The sequence below is a fragment of a genome, unplaced genomic scaffold (assembly GCF_019419815.1).
Source record: "Pyrus x bretschneideri cultivar Hongxiangsu unplaced genomic scaffold, Pyrus_bretschneideri_v1 Contig40, whole genome shotgun sequence".
In the NCBI taxonomy this organism is placed as follows: domain Eukaryota; kingdom Viridiplantae; phylum Streptophyta; class Magnoliopsida; order Rosales; family Rosaceae; genus Pyrus; species Pyrus x bretschneideri.
The window spans coordinates 3,775,255-3,794,153 of NW_025999724.1; the positions used below are offsets into that span (position 1 = coordinate 3,775,255).

Genomic DNA, 18,899 nt, shown 5'->3' on the forward strand with positions numbered 1-18,899 from the left:
TAAATATGACTTTCTTTTTTAACTCATTTAGTTTCGGCTTTAAACCCTCTTTCTCCTTAATTAGCAGTATTTTCTAAGTAATATTAGTAGTCAACTCACAAAAGAATAGCATTCACATGGCGATAAATACATAATCCAAATTACGGTGTACCCTGATTATCTTTTTCTTCGTTTTCACACCCTCCCACATGTCACATGTGTCTTTGTCTTGAGCCTTGACTACTTGAGGGAATTTGATAAACAGGATGTGCCTCAAATGAATCAGTCCCGAGCTGAAAGGGGTTTCGAATTTTGCCTTGCCTGCATGGTGCCTTTCTTGGACTTCTTCGTCTTCGTCTTCATCCTCTGCTGTTCTGCTTTTTATTTGCTATATACTCTTGTCCCTTTGTTTTCTAGTTCCCTGTTCAGAGGAAGAAAACATATGACAACAACAATAAAAATCAAAACCCAGTCACGGGCTCGTATAGAAGGATTCTGTCTGGCTACTTTTATTAGCAAAATAATAATAATATTAATAACGACCCTATGTCCTATATTTTGAATTTTTGTTGAAGGAATATTATGTATAAGAAAATAATAAAGAGATCATTTATTTAGACCACATGTCACCAACAGAAATTAAACTCGTTAAACAAGCACTTAAGTAATACTTCAATCATCAACATCAATGTTACGTGGTTTACAAAATATACTTTAAGTAAATGATTTACCTAACATTACTTATACACATATAGAAGAGCGCTCAATACTCAAGTATTACCTAGTTAGTAGTTTAATATAGCATTAACAACTGATTTAGGTCAAATATTTTTATAATTTGAACCCACCTCTGGTCCAACATAAATAATAAATTAAAAAACACAGTAGCCGAATTTAAGAAAATAAATAAAACCAAAATTTATGAAAATTTTGATTAAAAGAACTTCAATGCAAAATTTATACTTTTATATTTGCTCATTTGTTATGCGAATATTTGTAAATTTGTGGGGTTTGAAAAATGAGAAAACGGACCTTGGGGACATGTTGGAATAATCCAACCTCGATCTTGGCAGATGTTTTGCGCAAGGAGTCCAGCCCTACACGTAAACGATGGTCACTTAATTATTATGAGTAGAACGTCTTAAGTTCATCTCATATTGATGGTTAGCTCGATACCTTTTTAATGTTAAATAATTATGTGACTTAATGTAAATTGCGCCCTTTGTACTTAATAATGGCAAATTGTACATAAAAAGAACTCATGTTCGTTATGGTGCCTTATGCAATGTGGGAGATTAATGGGTATTGTGGTTGTTAGTTAAGGTATCTAATAAATATTTCAAGCACGAAGATATATAGACTCAACAAACAAGAACACGACTAATGAACTATTCAAGTAATACAAAACAACTACTGAAACGCTACAAATGCATTATAAAATCACTAAATAAAGGACTTTCAAAATGATATTCTTCTAAGAATCATTTGAAAGACCGCTTGCATCTTGACATTTTAAAGTTCTTTTATCTTGTTGTTGTAGTGCAGTTCTAACTATTCTAGCTTATGTTTCATGAAATTTAAAATTATCTTGACCAAAACATAGTGTAATTTTTTTCTTAAAACAAACGGATTTTCTACATTAAATTAATCTAAATAACAAGAAGAGAGATTCGTACTTGAGTGCAAATGAGAGAACATACTGTTTTTTCACTTGGGGCTATTTGATAACCATTTTGTTTTCAGTTTTTATTTTCATTTTTTTGAAAATTGAAATCTTGCTTGGTTAACTACTTTTAGTTTTTATACAAAAAGGTGAAAACTCAAGAGCAAATTTTGAAAACTCAAGATAGTAGTTCTAAGTTTTCAATTTTCATTTGAAAAATAAAACATGAAAATAATTACCAAACAAGATTTTAATTTTTAATTTTCAAAAAATGAAAATAAAAACTGTAAACGTAATAGTTATTAAATCACCCTTAGCTAACTTCAGGTTAGATGAAGAGATTGAATGCGAATGACAAAGTTATTAATGTGAGATGAGTTACAAAAGTAAAAGAGCCATCTCTATTACATTGGTTATTAAATGATCCTTAGCTAACTTCGGTGAGGCTATCCTCGTCCGATTGCTCAATCGGGTATTGTAGGGCCCACGAGTAGCCTGACTAATTTGGTTGGGGTGGAGGCGGATTCATTTCCATCTAATTCATCAAATCCGAGATCTTGACCGTTGAAATTTGATCCAACGGCTACAAATAGAGAATTCTTTTAAAAGTTATAATAACTGTAGCCGTTGGATCAAATTTCAACGGTCCAGATTAGGTGGAAAGAGATCCGGAGAGGATCCCTTTTCGGGTGGAGAGAGTTTTTTCTAATTTTGGGGATTTAAATTGCCCAATTGTCCAAGAAAATTGGGATCTAGTGGACTTGCTCTTATAGGGTAGAAATGCACTCAGGCAATTACTATTTTAGAAGGGCAATGATTATCTATTGCCCAAGAAATTGGGATGGAGTGGACTTGCTCTTATAGGATGAAGATGCACTCAGGCAATTACTATTCACAAATGCAATAACTTCCTATTGCCCAATTAATTGAGAAATTATTGCCTTATGGGGTGGAGTTGCTCTTATGGCTTCAATGTGCATATCGTTATTCTAATTTGAAACTTATCCATGACGTCGAGTTTTTGCATCAACATTATGAGAAATATTCCAGTGTACATAAAACACAGTCCAGTGCACTAAGTGTTATAATATAATTGATTAGAAATATTTTTTCAAGTCTCAAATTAATTATATTATTGCACTTGGTGTACGAACTGTGTGTTCTGCAGATGAAAATTTTCTACAACACCACATACAATATGAAACTTAATAATTGCCTTGCGCAAGGCCCACACCCGTAAGCTTCTATAGTTCTTTTTAATATTTTATTTTTTTTAATTTTAATTTTGATTATATAGGGTGACACTAACTTCAAAAAGAAGATAGTAGGAAGGCCCATTTAGATGACTCGACAAGTTTTGGTTCAATTTTACATCATCAAATTCCAAACCCATTTGGTTTGAGTTACTGGCAATGGACTATAAAGCAAGCTTTTGTGATCTCCTATTGGGCCTAGAATTATTCATTTGAATTTTACGAAGCCTAAATTTTAGGGAATCTTAACGAAAAGTTTTCGATACTGTTTACTTTAACGAAAACCATATTTTTACATTAAAAAATCAATTCAGGTACTATTCATTTTATCCTTTATTTTGTCCTCATGGTAAAAACTCAAAGTTTTCAAGTACTTTTCATTAGTTTTCTTTAAATTTTATCGTTCAAAATCGTTAGTCATAAAAGTGTGTTCTTTCAATTTCAATTTAAAATAAAAATTAAAATTAAGCATGAAATATCAATTCGTTATTAAATCAAACAACACCCTATCAACTAAGATAATTGACAATTTTTCAAAACTTCGAATATTCCAAGTATTCCCAAACTAGAAAGATTGTTTGACACCAAGACATTTTGGATTGGAAATCGGAATTCTTGTTTCAATTTGATCCGTCCGAAATCACCCAAGTCTAGCTGCTAACGAAATCACCCAAGTGGCTGGCTGGCTATTGTCTTAGGTAAAGGGGCATAATAGTCTTGAGTAGATTTGCTGAAAAGTAATGCACTGCTAGCTTTTCCTTTTGTAAATTAGTTTGCGAGACTATCAGTTAAAACTCATTTTAAATAAGAGAAAGATTTTCTGCTTTACATTTTTACTTTGAATATGCATTTTGGATATGGTGTGCATTGTCTTACTCTGCATTGCTGTAGGTCGTGATGTCATTCCACGAGTGTGGAGGCAATGTCGGGGATGATGTACATATCCCACTTCCTCACTGGGTGACAGAAATTGGCCAAAAGAATCCTGATATACATTTTGGATATTATGTTGTGTTGCTTGGTTGCACCCTTTGAACCCCTGCATAAGCCACAATCAGGCATCTCGGATAAGCTCTAATTCAAGCCTTCTCTCTAAAACTGGAGCTTATACGAGAAGCTGAAATCCAATTAATGAAATAATGTAGAGTGGCGAATGTATATTCTCAGATTCATGTATGCTTGTGCATGTAACTTCTTCTAGCCAAAGGATCAACATTGGTAGAAGCTCTTTGTTTACACATTTCTTATCAATCAAAGCTGATTCAAACTGACCCTACACTCACATTTACTGAATTTCTTACACTCCAAGACATGGAAAAAAAATTAAAGCATATTCTGTTGTCCTACGCGTCTATCAATTCTCGCTGCATTTTGTTTTCGGATAGATTACCATGTATGTAATCTATATCATATGCCTGCTGCTATGATCTGTACAATACGCTTGCTATTATGAGACGATATGTCTCACATGGTGTAGCGCTTGCTTTGTTTTTTCTGTTGGCCTGATCTAACATCTAAATTTAATACACTTGAAAACGCAGGAGAAGCCGCTCCTGATGTTTAGATCAACTCAAATAGACAGCACAACGGTTTCAGGGGACGGACGAGGGGCTTGCTGCTTCGGAGAGAGATTAATAAAAACTTCGACTCGTGTGTGTGTGCAAATCTACATATAGGAATAATAAAAAAAAGTTTTCTAGCATTCCACAGGTTTGGTGTATTCACTGATAAAACTATGGTTACAAACTTGTAACCGATGATGGTAATTTATAAGATATTTCCATTCCAAATCTCACAAATGCATACTCATGTCATGAGCCTTGTTTTTAGCTACAAGTTACTAAAAGTGACGGGAAAGGATACAAACAACACCCCACTTGTAAGTGATTCCAGATCAGCTCAACAACGATGGTTGTTTGTGTGGTTGCAAATGTTGATGGAGGCTAAATTGCACAAATCATTAGTGCGCGAAGTGGGTTATATGTCAGTGTTACTCGTGTGCATGGGTGACACAGACATATGATCCGCACCGTATGAATGATTCGTGTAATTTGACTAATTTTCAATTAGAGATGGGGACGATTGATTGCACCGCATGAATGATTCGTGCAATTTGACTAATTTTCAATTAAAGATGGGGACGATTGATTGTATTGGCATTGTATGATCGATAATGTTGTTCAATGCAATTAATATATCATTTTTAAATGGTGGGGAATTCAATGACGCGAGACTTTAGAATAATAAAAAATTATATGACTTTTTAAGTCTTTTGAAGGAACAAGAGTTGTAGGTTCACAGTTGGAATAATGAAATTTCCACACAATTAGGACAGAAGTCTCACTTTCTAATTGATAGATATTCTTGTGTTTGACTTCTGACACATGACACTTTTATTATGGTTTAAAAAAGTATAAGGGGGATTTGTGTGTGTATACCAAATTTTGGCCAAATGTGACTCCATAATTAGTTCATTTTGTTTCATATTGATCAAACTGGGTTCAATTACAATGTATATCATAAGAGGTTTGGGGTGAAATCCAAATATCATATTCTTCTTCATCAAGACATCAATGCCTTGTCTACTGGGGCGAAGCCAAAAAATAGATGGACAAGACTGATGAAGAAGCTCATTAAGCTCGTGAAAGGTAGGCCATGGCAATCCGTGCAAATGGGCAGATGAGAAGAACAAAAATAAGAAAACCTTTGACTGCTTGATAAGCTAGTCAGTCTACTATAGAGGACCAGTTTCTTCAATATAAACCTCGAATAATAGTTCTTCACTAATTAAATCTGTTTTTAAAGTAAGAATTTATAATACATTATTTCACTTTTATAACTAAGAACTTGATCATCACCTAGCTGCCAAAGAACATGTTATCTCTATGTTTGAACATATTGGGTCTTGAATGTCACCCACAGCCACATGAGTCTCTTGTGGGCATAGAGAAGGCCTGGGGGGCATTTGCAGACATTCAACATCTCCTCCAAGCATCTCGATGACTTTGTGCATCGAAGGGCGATCAGTTGGCTTCATTTGAATGCACCACAAGGCGGTTATAACCATCTTTCTGATTACATTCTTTTCCTCCTCTGTTACATTGTCCATCTCCAAGTCATTTCCCACATTATACTGATCGTATACCCACAGTGGGAAGTAGATTTGGCTTGAATGCTCTACCGTTGTATTCAAATTCTTCCTTCTGCTTGCCATTTCCATCAACAACATTCCGAAACTATAGACATCGGCCTTGTGTGAGACGCCTCCAATATTTTTGTAGAACAATTCAGGAGCAATATATCCCATTGTACCCCTCGCTGCCGTCAACGTGACAATGCTATTATCGACGGGATACAACTTTGCTAGCCCAAAGTCGGAAACCTTTGCTTTGAAGTTCTCATCAAGAAGAATATTATGAGGCTTGATATCGAAATGGAGAATTTGCATCGCGCAACCTTGATGTAGATACTCAATCCCTTGAGCCACTCCAAGAGAAATCTCATACATTTTGTCGATAGTTAAAGGCACACTTCCTTCTTTGGAATAAATGTATTTATCAAGAGAGCCATTAGCCATGAACTCATATACTAGAGCACACTTTGATCCCTCAACACAATAACCAACGAGTCGCACCACATTGACATGGTGAATCCTTCCAATGGTAGCTATTTCACTAATGAAATCTTGGCCATTAGCTTTGGACTTGCCCAGAACTTTAATTGCTACAAAACGGCCGCTGCGTAACTTTCCTTTAAATACCGAGCCATAGCCGCCTTCGCCCAACTTATCCTTAAACTTGCGAGTCATCTTCTTGATGTCCGAGTAAGAGTACCTTATAGGCACGAAATTCTTATCGCGCTGTAGAAAGTCTTCTATTGTACTATACATTGACAAATGTCTTCTTCGCCATTTATAGACTAAAAATACAGCCGCAATTGGAATGCCAAACAGTAGTCTTGCTGGAAAAAATAAGCCTGCAAAAATATATATCACCAAAAGAATCATAAGAAAAGAAACTTATATGTTAGATCCACACTACCTTCAACTTTCTTCAACTTCTTTTGTTTCTAAATTACAGTTTACTTTGTTTCATTCATGACAAGTTGGAATCTACACACGCACATATACAACTAATAATTCAAGCTTTTCTTACCGATGCCCATCAGTATACCCCATCCACGCACTGCAACAAAATAGCAAAGAGTAAAAGCCAATTATATCAACGGCTATAAGTTTGAAAAGTGAATAAAAATCAAAGACTTGACTATATAAATGCAAGAAATACAAGCTCTGTCTTACCGATGGAATGGAATGGAAACCATCGAGGAAAGTGTCCTGCAATAAATACCAAACAAAATTCAGCAACGACAAAACACTAGACTACATAGACAGAAGTTAGCGTTTGGAGAGACAATCCTTACCAAGATCCACGGGTTCACTCAGAGTATAACCTACAGTGACAAAAGTGAAAAAAAGTACACAACATTAGCAATACCATAACGAGTCTTCATTAGTGTTGAATCATCAAGTTTCGAAACATATCTTTTCAGCGAGTCCTACAATTACGCTTTTGGTATATAACCAACAACTGAATGCCAAATCTCAAAGATGATTTAGTTTACTGCCTGCCATGTTTACTTAAAGGGTAATTATTCACAACCTCAATCTTGGGCCACACAACAAATTTTTACTTCATTTTTTTGAACATTGCAATATCATACATTAACCTACATATCCATTACAACCTCTGTCTCCTTATCCATCAATTTGTCTGTTAACTGCTCATGTAACAGACGCAAGACCCACTCTCTCGCCCATCTGAATTGAAAAATTAATTAAATATTAATAAATTAAGAATTTCAAAATCCTTCGCACACTGCACTACTCAAAAACCTTAATTTAGTACTATTTAATTTCTCGTCAATAGGAAAATTAACGAAAAGTCCAAAAAAACTTAAGTTTTAATGAAAAAGAACAAATAAAGGTGTAAGTAAATAGTACCAGAAAAGGTAAAAATGTGATTTTTTGTTAAAAGTGAACAGTACTGGAAGTGTTTCGTTAAAACTTCATTTCTCAATTCAATTGGGCGAGGGAGTGGCTAGCAATTGCAAGGTCATCATTTAATAGACAAATAAATGATAAAAATACGGAAGTCTAATATTGCAACGAATTTATAAGGTAATATATGATGTTGCAATATTAAAAAAAAATGAGGTATGAGTTTGTTATGTGACATAATTTACTCTTACTTATAATTTGTAGAAAGAGGATACACATTGAAATCTAACTACAAAAGTTAGAGGCTTGTGTATACTCTAAAGTTGTAAATATTGAATTTTAAAAAGAAACAAAAAGGAGAGATTTATTTTCTTCATTTTTGTTTTGGAGAGGGACCACTTACGGATTTTAGCCCATGCATATTGAAAGAAACCTACAGTAAAAGAATAAAACAACATTAGCATAACAACCGTTAGAAAATAAAATTCAAGTTGCTGCCATTTGTTGATACCTGTACAGCATTTGCATATATAAGAAATAAAGGGATATAGTTTTGGGAAATGGCCATTATATAAGAAAAATGGTAAATTATAAGAGTCGATATCAATTCGTTATAATATTTTTAAAATATTTTATTTTCATACCTCAAGTATTATTTTATTTCAATATAGTAAATCTGTTATATTTTTCATCTATTGATTCTTTAAAAACTGATGTGGTTGCCACATTTGTGTCACGTGACTGCTAAATTTATGCTACGTGGCAATTTTTTTTTATTCATTTAAAAATAAATAATTTAAAAGTTATTAATTTTAAAAAAATAAAAATAAAAAACCAACATAACCCATCTTCTTCCCCGACCCCCCCTGCAACCCAAACCCCCCACCCCACCCCACCCCCACCTCCGCCGCAACCCCCACCACACCGAAAACCCAGCTGGGTTTTTTGGAAGCGAGAGTTGCAGAAGACACACAGAGGTGCCCCCACGGAGACAAGGAGAAGAAGACGGATCGGGTCTTGTAGCTGCTTTCTCCTTCTAAGTCCACTTCTCTTCTCTCTCTCTCTCTCTCTCTCTCTCTCTCTCTCTCTCTCTCTCTCTCTTTCTCTGTCTAGAATTCCCTTTGCTTTGACTGAGGTCTCCACTCACAATGATGGCAAGGACTGCTGCCACATCGTGGATGGTAAGGTAATCTTCTAGCTCCTAAGCTGCGGTTTTCAGTTAAATTTGTGGATTTTGCATCTGGGTTTTAATTTGAGGGTTTCTGTGTATGATTGAATCTGGGTTTTGATTTGAGGGTTTCTGTGTGTGATTGAATCTGGGTTTTGCTCTGATTGGATCTGTGTGAAGTGCTTTTTTTTCGTCTTGAGAATTTAATTCCCCCTTTTGATTTTGGGGTTTTGGGTTGAATAGCTGGGTTTTATTGGGGTTTTGGGTGGGGTGGGGTGGGGGTATGGGTTGCAGGGAAGGGGGACGGGGAAGAAGATGGCTTCTGGGTTTTATTTATTTATTATTTATTATTTATTATTATTATTTTTAATTAATAACTTTTTTAATTAATTATTTTTACATGAATAAAAAAATAGTTTTTTTGCCACACAAATTTAGCAGCCTAGTCAAGTGGATCAATGGATAGAAAACGTAATGGAGGTATTATATTGAAATAAAAAAAGTGAAATGTTTTAAAGATGTTGTAAGAAATTGAAATCGATCACAAACTTAAGGTGGGAAAATGTAATTTACCGTAAGAAAAACAATTAAAAGTGTTTAGCGGTAATAGAAATATAGACAACAACCACAATATAAACAGTCTTAATAGGATGAAATGTTTATCTCTTTATATAGTTCAGATAACCTCATAAATATTGTATTATTAAGATATTATTGTTACGATATCAATAATATTGTTACGGTATGATATCCATAATAATGTCTATATACTGTTGACATAATATGAATATTGTTGATATATTTTTCAAGCAGAATGAATGGCTTAGCAGGAGGTTTCGCAACGAAAGAATATATATTCCTCTTCCGTTGAGGAACAACTGGTGCTGCTCATTTTGTATACAACGATTCAAACTGTTTATATTGTAGTACATCATTCATAGATAAAAAAAAAATTAAAAAAATCCAAAACCATAAACACATTCAATTGTAGTAAAGAAAATAGAAGAATATGATTTTTCAAAAAACACTAGTATGACTGGCATTTAAAGAAAGAACTAAAAGATAGACAGATAAATCATTGAAAGACAATGTAAAATAGACCTACAAGCCATCCATCAAATAAGCTTGTTTGAGAACAAAGTACTTCATTTGAGAATTACGCACCTGGGATGGTGCGTGGATAACATTTATAATGAGGCAGAGTCCAAATGTCAAAGTAATATGAGCCATTGCAGGGTGAACGTAGTTCATCAGGCCAATACACTCGAAGCTCAAAGCCATACATGAGTGCACTGTGTATATATTCACAACTATAAGAGGCATTGTTGTACCCCTTAGAGTAGTCCAAGAGCATCCAAGCCTTCCCCTCGACACTGCAACCCTCATTCAAATCTTCCATATAGCTTGGGCGGTCAACCATGACATAACTATAAGATTTTGGTTGGATCAAAGAAGTGGCACTATTATTCAAGCATGGAGCAGTATCCACGTACAGAGAAGAATTCACTGGGTTTCTACACATCAAGTAAAATACTGACGTTGACCTTGAAAGCGGTGAACCATATGGATCTGGCAAATAATAGGGCAGAAATTTTTGAGGCAGGGAAGAGCAATTGTTGTTGTCAAGGCCAGAATCTAGAAGTCGGATTGTTCTGTTCTTGTAGTTGATTGCCTGTACGTAGTATTTGCCAGAACCAAGTGGATCTAGAACTGTTGTATTGTTGTTCTCACAGGAAAGAGTGTACCTTCCGTCGCCACATTTCTTCGGATCGTCGTTTAGTCGAAAAGGATAAGTTATGTTATGGATAAGGCCGCAGGAGGAGGTACATGAAGACTTACTATCATCCTTAGCGTTACAAGTTTCACCGCAAAAGCAAAGAACAAGAAAGACTAGAACGAAAGGCCACCAAGACAAGGTGAAGGATCTGCTTCCACCTTTTTCCATGGGTAGAAGAGAGAGAGAGAGAGAGAGAGAGAGTTGTTTACTAGTAGACAAAAAGTAGTAGTTTAGACGGTTGTATACATACCCATATTATAATATAGGAGTGGGGTTAAAGGAAGCACCTTCCGTGAAGCTCCAATGATGTTTAGAGGAAAGTCAGTCAATGATGTTTGTTTAAAGTCAGTCAATGATGTTTAAAGGAAGCACCTTCCGTGAAGCTCCAATGGGGTTAGAAAATATCTTAGAGGAAAGTCAGTCAATGATGTTTGTTTGACACAGTCAGTCCATAGCAAAGATTGACTTGTGCAAAGAAATGAGAGGGAGGAGGGAGGCTTGAAAATTCTAGTGTTATTAGTGGAGGATAATTGGGAAGCTATGACAAAAATTTCTTAGTTAATGAACTTAACATAAAATTGGGTATCGATAAAAGTACCCTCTGAGGGCAGGGACGGTTTTTGGATGACAAAACCTAGAGAGGTGTGTTCAATTAAGATTTTGAAGGATTTTAAAAGAGTTATAAATTTCATAGAATTTTATGGAATTTCAAAGACCTTTATTTAGTATTTTGGTAGTGCATTTGTAGCATTTTAGTAATTGAGAAGAGTGGGTTGGAGAAGAAGGTCACATCCACGAAAACAATCCAGTACTTGCAGTTGAGAAGACAATTTAAGACGGATAATCTTTTTTTTTTAATTTGTATAATAGAAAAGGAAGCACCTTCCCTGAAGTTGCATGCAGTAAGTACTCAAATTATTGATTAGCATAGAAAATATCATAGAGGAAAGTCGGTCAATGGCAAAGACCAACTTGTGTAATTACTACGTATGTATATATATATGTGTGCACGCTTAATTAGATTCCATGCGCATTATTATTGCTATTACTAGCTCAAAAATGCAGAAATTGCTCATCACTTCCTTTTGCAAATTGTTACTGGTTTTCTTCAAACTAGTTGAAGCAAGCCAATTTACGTGCTCCGAATCCAAATGTAGCGATGATCAAGGCCCGGCTATCCATTTTCCATTGCACCTCAAGCATCATTGTGGTCCTGGACTTGAATGCAATCAGACAGATGAGCAGCCGATAATCCTAGTAAAATTCTTTGTCAAGCGCATAGATTACAAGCGTCAGGAAATCCAAGTGCATGACCAATATTACTCTAATAATTGCTTGCTGCTAATAAAGCCTGTAAAACTCCCAAACATGCCACTCTCTCCCTTCTACTTGTCAATTTTCGACTTCTGTAACGTTACCTTGTTCAGCTGCCCACCTGGTGGAACGAATTATTGGAATCAAGTCCCCTGCCTCGGTGACCCTGGTAACACAACTTATGGTGTTTCTGGTAATTATAGTTTTGATTTTCTCATCGAGGAGCTACCATCTTGTACAAGAATGTATGATGTTTTATCAGTTCCAACTGGTACTTCGTTAGGAAATGAACATGGTGTTCTTCGTTTCAAGTGGTCTATACCAAATTGTACAGAATGTGAAGCAGATGGAAAGAGGTGTAGATGGAAGAACAGTGGCACCAACAGTGAAATTGAATGTGTGAGGAAACCAAGTAAGGATAACATATATTTGTACTCAGTGGTAGCTACTTATAAACATCTTTAAATTTATGTCTCAGTAATTATTATTTAAAAAAGATGTTGTCCATTTTATTAGGATTAATCGATTGGCAGTCTTGATTTAATTTGCAATTATCTTTTACAGGCAACACATGGAAATTATTGGCTACTGGTGGAATCCTGGGTTCTTTGCTTCTTGTTCTACTGATGATTGCAGCATATCGGGTATATAGCGCTGACAGAAAGCTAAAAGAGAGTCGATTAAGAATTGAAAGATTCTTGGAGGATTACAAAGCACTGAAACCGAGCAGGTATTTGTACGCAGATATTAAGAGGATTACAGATCAATTCAAGGACAAGTTGGGCCAAGGAGCCTATGGAACTGTCTTCAAGGGAAGGCTTTCTTCTGAATTCCTTATTGCTGTCAAAGTCCTCAACAGTTCTAAGGGAGATGGGGAAGAGTTCGTAAATGAAGTGCGAACCATGGGTCATATCCACCACGTCAACGTGGCTCGCTTGGTTGGATTTTGTGCTGATGGATTTGTACGAGCTCTTGTTTACGAGTTCTTCCCCAATGGTTCCCTGCAAGATTTCATTTCATCTGCAGATAGTAAGAATTCCTTCCTTGGTTGGGATAAGTTGCAAAATATTGCCCTCGGCATAGCCAAGGGAATTGAATATCTTCACCAAGGATGTGATCAACGAATCCTCCATTTCGATATCAAACCCCATAATGTTTTGCTAGACCAAAACTTCACTCCAAAAATTTCTGATTTTGGTTTGGCCAAGTTATGTTCCAAGGATCAAAGCTTGGTGTCTATGACTACAGCCAGGGGGACCATGGGATACATTGCACCCGAAGTGTTCTCCAGGAATTTCGGAAATGTGTCTTACAAGGCAGATGTCTATAGCTTTGGAATGCTGCTGCTCGAGATGGTAGGAGGAAGGAAGAATATTGGTTCAACCATAGAGAACACCACAAATGAAATATACTATCCACAGTGGATTTATAATCTTCTAGAGGAAGGGGATGACCTACGAATCCATATTGGGGAAGAAGGAGATGGTAAAATTCCAAAGAAACTTGCAATTATAGGGCTATGGTGTATCCAGTGGCACCCGGTGGATCGTCCGTCCATGAAAATAGCGGTTCAGATGTTAGAAGGAGACGGAGAAAGCTTGACCATGCCGCCTAATCCGTTTGTGGCTACAGGTCCTACAACTAAAAATGGAAGCATTCCGGCAAGACGACTAGAGTTGGAAGCCATTGCTGAACTGGAGTAGAAATTGTAACAACAATATATGTAATGTTAACATTGAATGTGTAATCTTTCAAACCTAATTTAAGGGTGTTTGTTTCCAATTCTTGTTAACTTTTTTTATTTTTTTATTTTGTAAGCGTCGAAGGAAATCAAGTCTTGGACTTGCCCTATGCATGTGGCAACCCCTCCCAAGTTTTTCTCTTCACATTCGGCCAACTTTTACTTGGAATTTTAATTAGTATAAATCTTAAACAAAGGAAAACAAAATGTAGTTTCTGAGGTATTGAATCATTGAAATAGACGTCGTGCTGCTGGGTTGGAACTTGGAAGAAACTTCATGGATGGATACTGGATAGAGGTAGCAAATTAACTCATTGAATTGTTAAGGGTATCCGATATTCACACTAGTTGCTATAATAAAAGATTTGGAATTATGTGTATTATCCAAATGATTATTCTTCTTTTATTAAATTTCCAAAGAAAATGAAAATGAAGTAAAATTGTATAAATTAATGAAGTGTCAAAAGACAATAATAAATTAATGGAAAAAGACTAAAATTGTATAAATTAATGGAGTATCAAAAGACAATAATAACAGAAAAAATCATTTTTCGTTAAACAAATTAACTATTTATTTAAGAGGATGTGGATGAAGGTTGATGCATCACGTGAATACAAAAAAACCAACTTTGAAGAGAGACATTCATTAGAAGCAAAGAAAAAAGTTATAATGATTTAGGAAAAAACAAGAAAAGGTAATTAAATGGGACTCATTGACATGATTAGGTAAGGGCCGGTGAACGAGAATTTTTTTAATATGATTGGAACACGAGATGATACATCATGTGTTATTATGTAAATAGTGGGATATGTGTGTTAAAAAGTTCATATCTTAAAAGGTAAATTTTTTCACTACTTACATAAAAATACATGATGTACCATTCATATTCCGATCACAATGAAGAATTTCTCATGGTAAACAATCTTGAGACATTCATTACAAGCCAATAAAAAAGTTATAACAATTTACCAAAAAGCAAGAAAACCTCATTAAGTGGGATTCATTAAAATACTTGATTAAGAGAAAAGTGGTGCTATCTACATACTTTATTCAATTTGCAGTTGACCGACATAATGAACCGAAAGAAAATCAAATAACAAAATTTAACAAATGATGCATAAGAAGTAAAAACGAATATGTAGATAGTACAACTAAATAATACTATTATGTTTACTTTCAAGTTTTTAAGGAAATGAGAGTGCTAGTTTGCAATTGGATAAAGGGATAAAATTTTTAGAAGAAAAATTATATTCTTGTGTTTGTTTTCAAGTATTTCGAGAAATGAGATTGGAAATTCGAATAGGAATTAGGAATGAAAGTTCCACTTGACTATGACCAAGAAAGAAGTCTAACTCTCAAAGTGGCAGCCTGGCAGGTCTTCCAATTGATGTGAACCAGTAATCTAGTATTTGGTTGGGAGCTAGTGGCTAGAGCACCCTCCGTGCAGCTGAAGTTTTGAAAAATATCTAAGAGGAAAAGTCATGCTAAGTTAAAAGCCAGGCCCATAATGTCGGACAATCGGTCTATGACAGGATTAACTTATGTAATAATTGAGATTGACGTACACGTAACACGGTAACAGGCCCATGATGCCAAACAGTCGGTCAATGGCAGGATTGACTAATGTAATAATTGAGATTGATGTACATGTAACAGGTGAGACAAGGATTGTCTGCCATTCCATTTTCGATGCCTTCATATTTTGTGTGGTCACAGTTAAGTTACGTCAACATTTTATATTATTTTTTTATAAAGATAATAAGACAAAAATGAATAGTAATATAACATATTGACTAGCTTAACCATGACCATACAAACATAAAGGCACGGAAAGGCACCTGAAGTAGGAGGGCAGTCAATCCTTGTATGTAACAGGTGCCCGTCACGATCATAGTTAATAATACAAAACTATGTGAATAAAGACTTACACACTACAATCCTTGGTTATGGAAAGAAATCATTTTTCATTATAATCCATCAAATTAGGGAATCTATACTTTTGAAATTTGATCCAATGGTTTAAGTTATTATGATTTTTAAAATAGATCCCTATTTTTAACCGTTGGATCAAATTTTAACGACATAAATTTCCTGATTATGCAGAAGGGATCCGAAAATGATCTCTCTTTTCCCTTCATTACAAAGAAAAAGACATCAACCTGTTCCGGATTTCATGTGAATTAAAATTAATTATTCTTCTTTTATTAAATTTCCAAGAAAAATGTAAATGGAGTAAAATTGTATAAATTAATGGAGTATCAAAAGACAATAATAAGAGAAAAAAATCATTTTTCGTTAAATAAATTAACTATTTATTTAAGAGGATGTGGATGCATCACGTGAATACAAAAAACCAACTTTGGAGAGAGACATTCATTAGAAGCAAAGAAAAAAGTTATAATGATTTAGGAAAAGGTCATTAAATGGGAGTCATTGACATGATTCGAAAATGGGTAGTGAACAACAAATGTTTCAGTGCGACCGGAATACAGGATGATATATCATATATCATTATGCAAATAGTGAGATATGTATGTTAAAAAGTTAATATCTATTTGGTTGGGAGCTAGTGGCCAGAGCACCTTCCGTGCAGCTGCAGTATTGAAAAAGATCTGGGAGGAAAAGTCATGCGAAGTTAAAGCTAGGCCCATGATGCCGGACAGTCGGTCAATGGTAGGACTGATTTATGTTATAATTGAGATTGATGTACATGTAACAGGCCCACGATGCGGGTCAGTCAGTTAATGGCAGAACTGACTTATGTAATAATTGAGATTGATGTACATGTAACAAGCCCATGATGCGGGTCAGTCGGTTAATGGCAGGACTGACTTATGTAATAATTGAGATTGATGTACATGTAACGGGTGCCCGTCACAATCGTAGTTAATAATACAATGATATGTAATAAAGGCTTACACACGACAATACATTATTCATCTTTCGTTACAAAGAAAAACACATCATCCTATTCCAGATTTCATGTGAATTAAAATTAGTTCAAAATACATAAAATTGCTCATCTCTTCCTTCCTCTTGCATATTTTTACTTGTTTTCTTTAGAAAAAATTATAGCAATAGTTCTTTAATTTTAATTCAATTAGAGTAATGATTTATCAACCAAAAATTTTATGACCATTAACCCTTTAACTTACCAAAATGTGCAACTATGATTCTTTTTGTCAACTCCATCAGAATTTTGTTAAAAAGACTCATATTGGAAGAACTGTTGATACAATTAGATTAAAGTTGAGAGACGTTGCTCTAATTGGCTTAAAGTTGAAGGACCATTTCACTAACTGGGTTAAAGTTGAGGCACTATTGCTACGATTTTTTTCATTTGGTTTTCTATATTTGCCTATTGATTCAGTCTCACGTGTGTGTGGCACGTGACTTAATTTGAAAAGTTTTAACGGAGTTAACGAAAAGAACTACAGTTACACTTTTTGACGAAATTAAGGGACCAATGATCATGAATTTTAGTTGATGAACTATTATTTAAACTGAGTTAAAGTTGACGGATCGTTGCTACAATTTTCAGTTGAGGAAAGCAAGTATAACATATATTCCGAAGTGTTCTCCAGGAATTTCGGAAACGTGTCTTACAAGGCAGATGTCTATAGCTTTGGAATGCTGCTGCTCGAGATGGTAGGAGGAAGGAAGAATATTGGTTCAACCATCGAGAACACCACAAATGAAATTTACTATCCACAGTGGATTTATAATCTTCTAGAGGAAAGGGATGACCTACGAATCCATATTGGGGAAGAAGGAGATGGTAAAATTCCAAAGAAACTTGCAATTATAGGGCTATGGTGTATCCAGTGGCACCCGGTGGATCGTCCGTCCATGAAAATAGCGGTTCAGATGTTAGAAGGAGACGGAGAAAGCTTGACCATGCCGCCTAATCCGTTTGTGGCTACAGGTCCTACAACTAAAAATGGAAGCATTCCGGCAAGACGACTAGAGTTGGAAGCCATTGCTGAACTGGAGTAGAAATTGTAACAACAATATATGTAATGTTAACATTGAATGTGTAATCTTTCAAACCTAATTTAAGGGTGTTTGTTTCCAATTCTTGTTAACTTTTTTTATTTTTTTATTTTGTAAGCGTCGAAGGAAATCAAGTCTTGGACTTGCCCTATGCATGTGGCAACCCCTCCCAAGTTTTTCTCTTCACATTCGGCCAACTTTTACTTGGAATTTTAATTAGTATAAATCTTAAACAAAGGAAAACAAAATGTAGTTTCTGAGGTATTGAATCATTGAAATGGACGTCGTGCTGCTGGGTTGGAACTTGGAAGAAACTTCATGGATGGATACTGGATAGAGGTAGCAAATTAACTCATTGAATTGTTAAGGGTATCCGATATTCACACTAGTTGCTATAATAAAAGATTTGGAATTATGTGTATTATCCAAATGATTATTCTTCTTTTATTAAATTTCCAAAGAAGATGAAAATGAAGTAAAATTGTATAAATTAATGAAGTGTCAAAAGACAATAATAAATTAATGGAAAAGACTAAAATTGTATAAATTAATGGAGTATCAAAAGACAATAATAACAGAAAAAATCATTTTTCGTTAAACAAATTAACTATTTATTTAAGAGGATGTGGACGAAGGTTGATGCATCACGTGAATACAAAAAAACCAACTTTGAAGAGAGACATTCATTAGAAGCAAAGAAAAAAGTTATAATGATTTAGGAAAAAACAAGAAAAGGTAATTAAATGGGACTCATTGACATGATTAGGTAAGGGCCGGTGAACGAGAATTTTTTTAATATGATTGGAACACGAGATGATACATCATGTGTCATTATGTAAATAGTGGGATATGTGTGTTAAAAAGTTCATATCTTAAAAGGTAAAATTTTTCACTACTTAGAGCAACTCCAGCGTTGGAGCCCTCCCCCCTGGCAATACACTATTCAATCCACCTAATGAACAGTAATTGCCCTTAATGAACAGTAAGTAGCCCTGGCAATAGAATTTGCAT

At 35.0% G+C, this 18,899-nt stretch overlaps 3 protein-coding genes and 1 long non-coding RNA gene across 10 annotated transcripts in view; 3 read left to right on the top strand and 1 right to left on the bottom strand.

The window, feature by feature from the left end:
• LOC125469091 (beta-amylase 2, chloroplastic-like) overlaps positions 1-4,597 on the top strand; it is a 46,494-nt gene extending 41,897 nt beyond the window's left edge. For all 4 annotated transcript variants that reach the window (XM_048566020.1, XM_048566019.1, XM_048566021.1 and 1 more), the window contains one exon: positions 4,492-4,597. In XM_048566020.1, coding sequence (XP_048421977.1) covers positions 4,492-4,571 — 80 coding nt within the window. In that variant the 3' untranslated portion in view covers positions 4,572-4,597. The remainder of the gene's footprint in view (positions 1-4,491) is intronic.
• LOC125469085 (LEAF RUST 10 DISEASE-RESISTANCE LOCUS RECEPTOR-LIKE PROTEIN KINASE-like 2.1) overlaps positions 1-11,158 on the bottom strand; it is a 38,802-nt gene extending 27,644 nt beyond the window's left edge. The window contains exons 1-6 of one of the 2 annotated variants that reach the window (XM_048565999.1): positions 10,227-11,158; positions 8,298-8,327; positions 7,318-7,347; positions 7,196-7,231; positions 7,050-7,079; positions 6,568-6,870 (exon numbers count right to left, since the gene is read on the bottom strand). In XM_048565999.1, the coding sequence (XP_048421956.1) occupies positions 6,568-6,870; positions 7,050-7,079; positions 7,196-7,231; positions 7,318-7,347; positions 8,298-8,327; positions 10,227-11,007 (1,210 nt within the window). In that variant the 5' untranslated portion in view covers positions 11,008-11,158. The remainder of the gene's footprint in view (positions 1-6,567; positions 6,871-7,049; positions 7,080-7,195; positions 7,232-7,317; positions 7,348-8,297; positions 8,328-10,226) is intronic. The other variant, XM_048566001.1, reaches the window with a different exon arrangement.
• Positions 8,334-10,114, top strand: LOC125469095. The gene is made up of 2 exons (XR_007251381.1): positions 8,334-9,080; positions 9,876-10,114. It is a non-coding gene; the product is annotated as an uncharacterized LOC125469095 (long non-coding RNA).
• Positions 11,159-11,719: 561 nt separating the features above from the next.
• Positions 11,720-17,970, top strand: LOC103957429 (rust resistance kinase Lr10). Of its 3 annotated transcripts, none has more exons than XM_048566008.1 (3): positions 11,720-12,565; positions 12,718-13,469; positions 17,505-17,970. In XM_048566008.1, exons 1-3 carry the CDS (start codon positions 11,866-11,868, stop codon positions 17,889-17,891), a joined length of 1,839 nt encoding a protein of 612 aa, XP_048421965.1. In that variant the 5' UTR covers positions 11,720-11,865; the 3' UTR covers positions 17,892-17,970. The 3 variants fall into 3 exon arrangements, with proteins under 3 accessions (XP_048421965.1, XP_048421964.1, XP_009367861.3); XM_048566007.1 differs by having other exon boundaries at positions 12,718-13,444; positions 17,480-17,970; XM_009369586.3 differs by lacking the exon at positions 17,505-17,970 and having other exon boundaries at positions 12,718-13,935.
• The last annotated feature ends 929 nt before the right edge of the window (positions 17,971-18,899 follow it).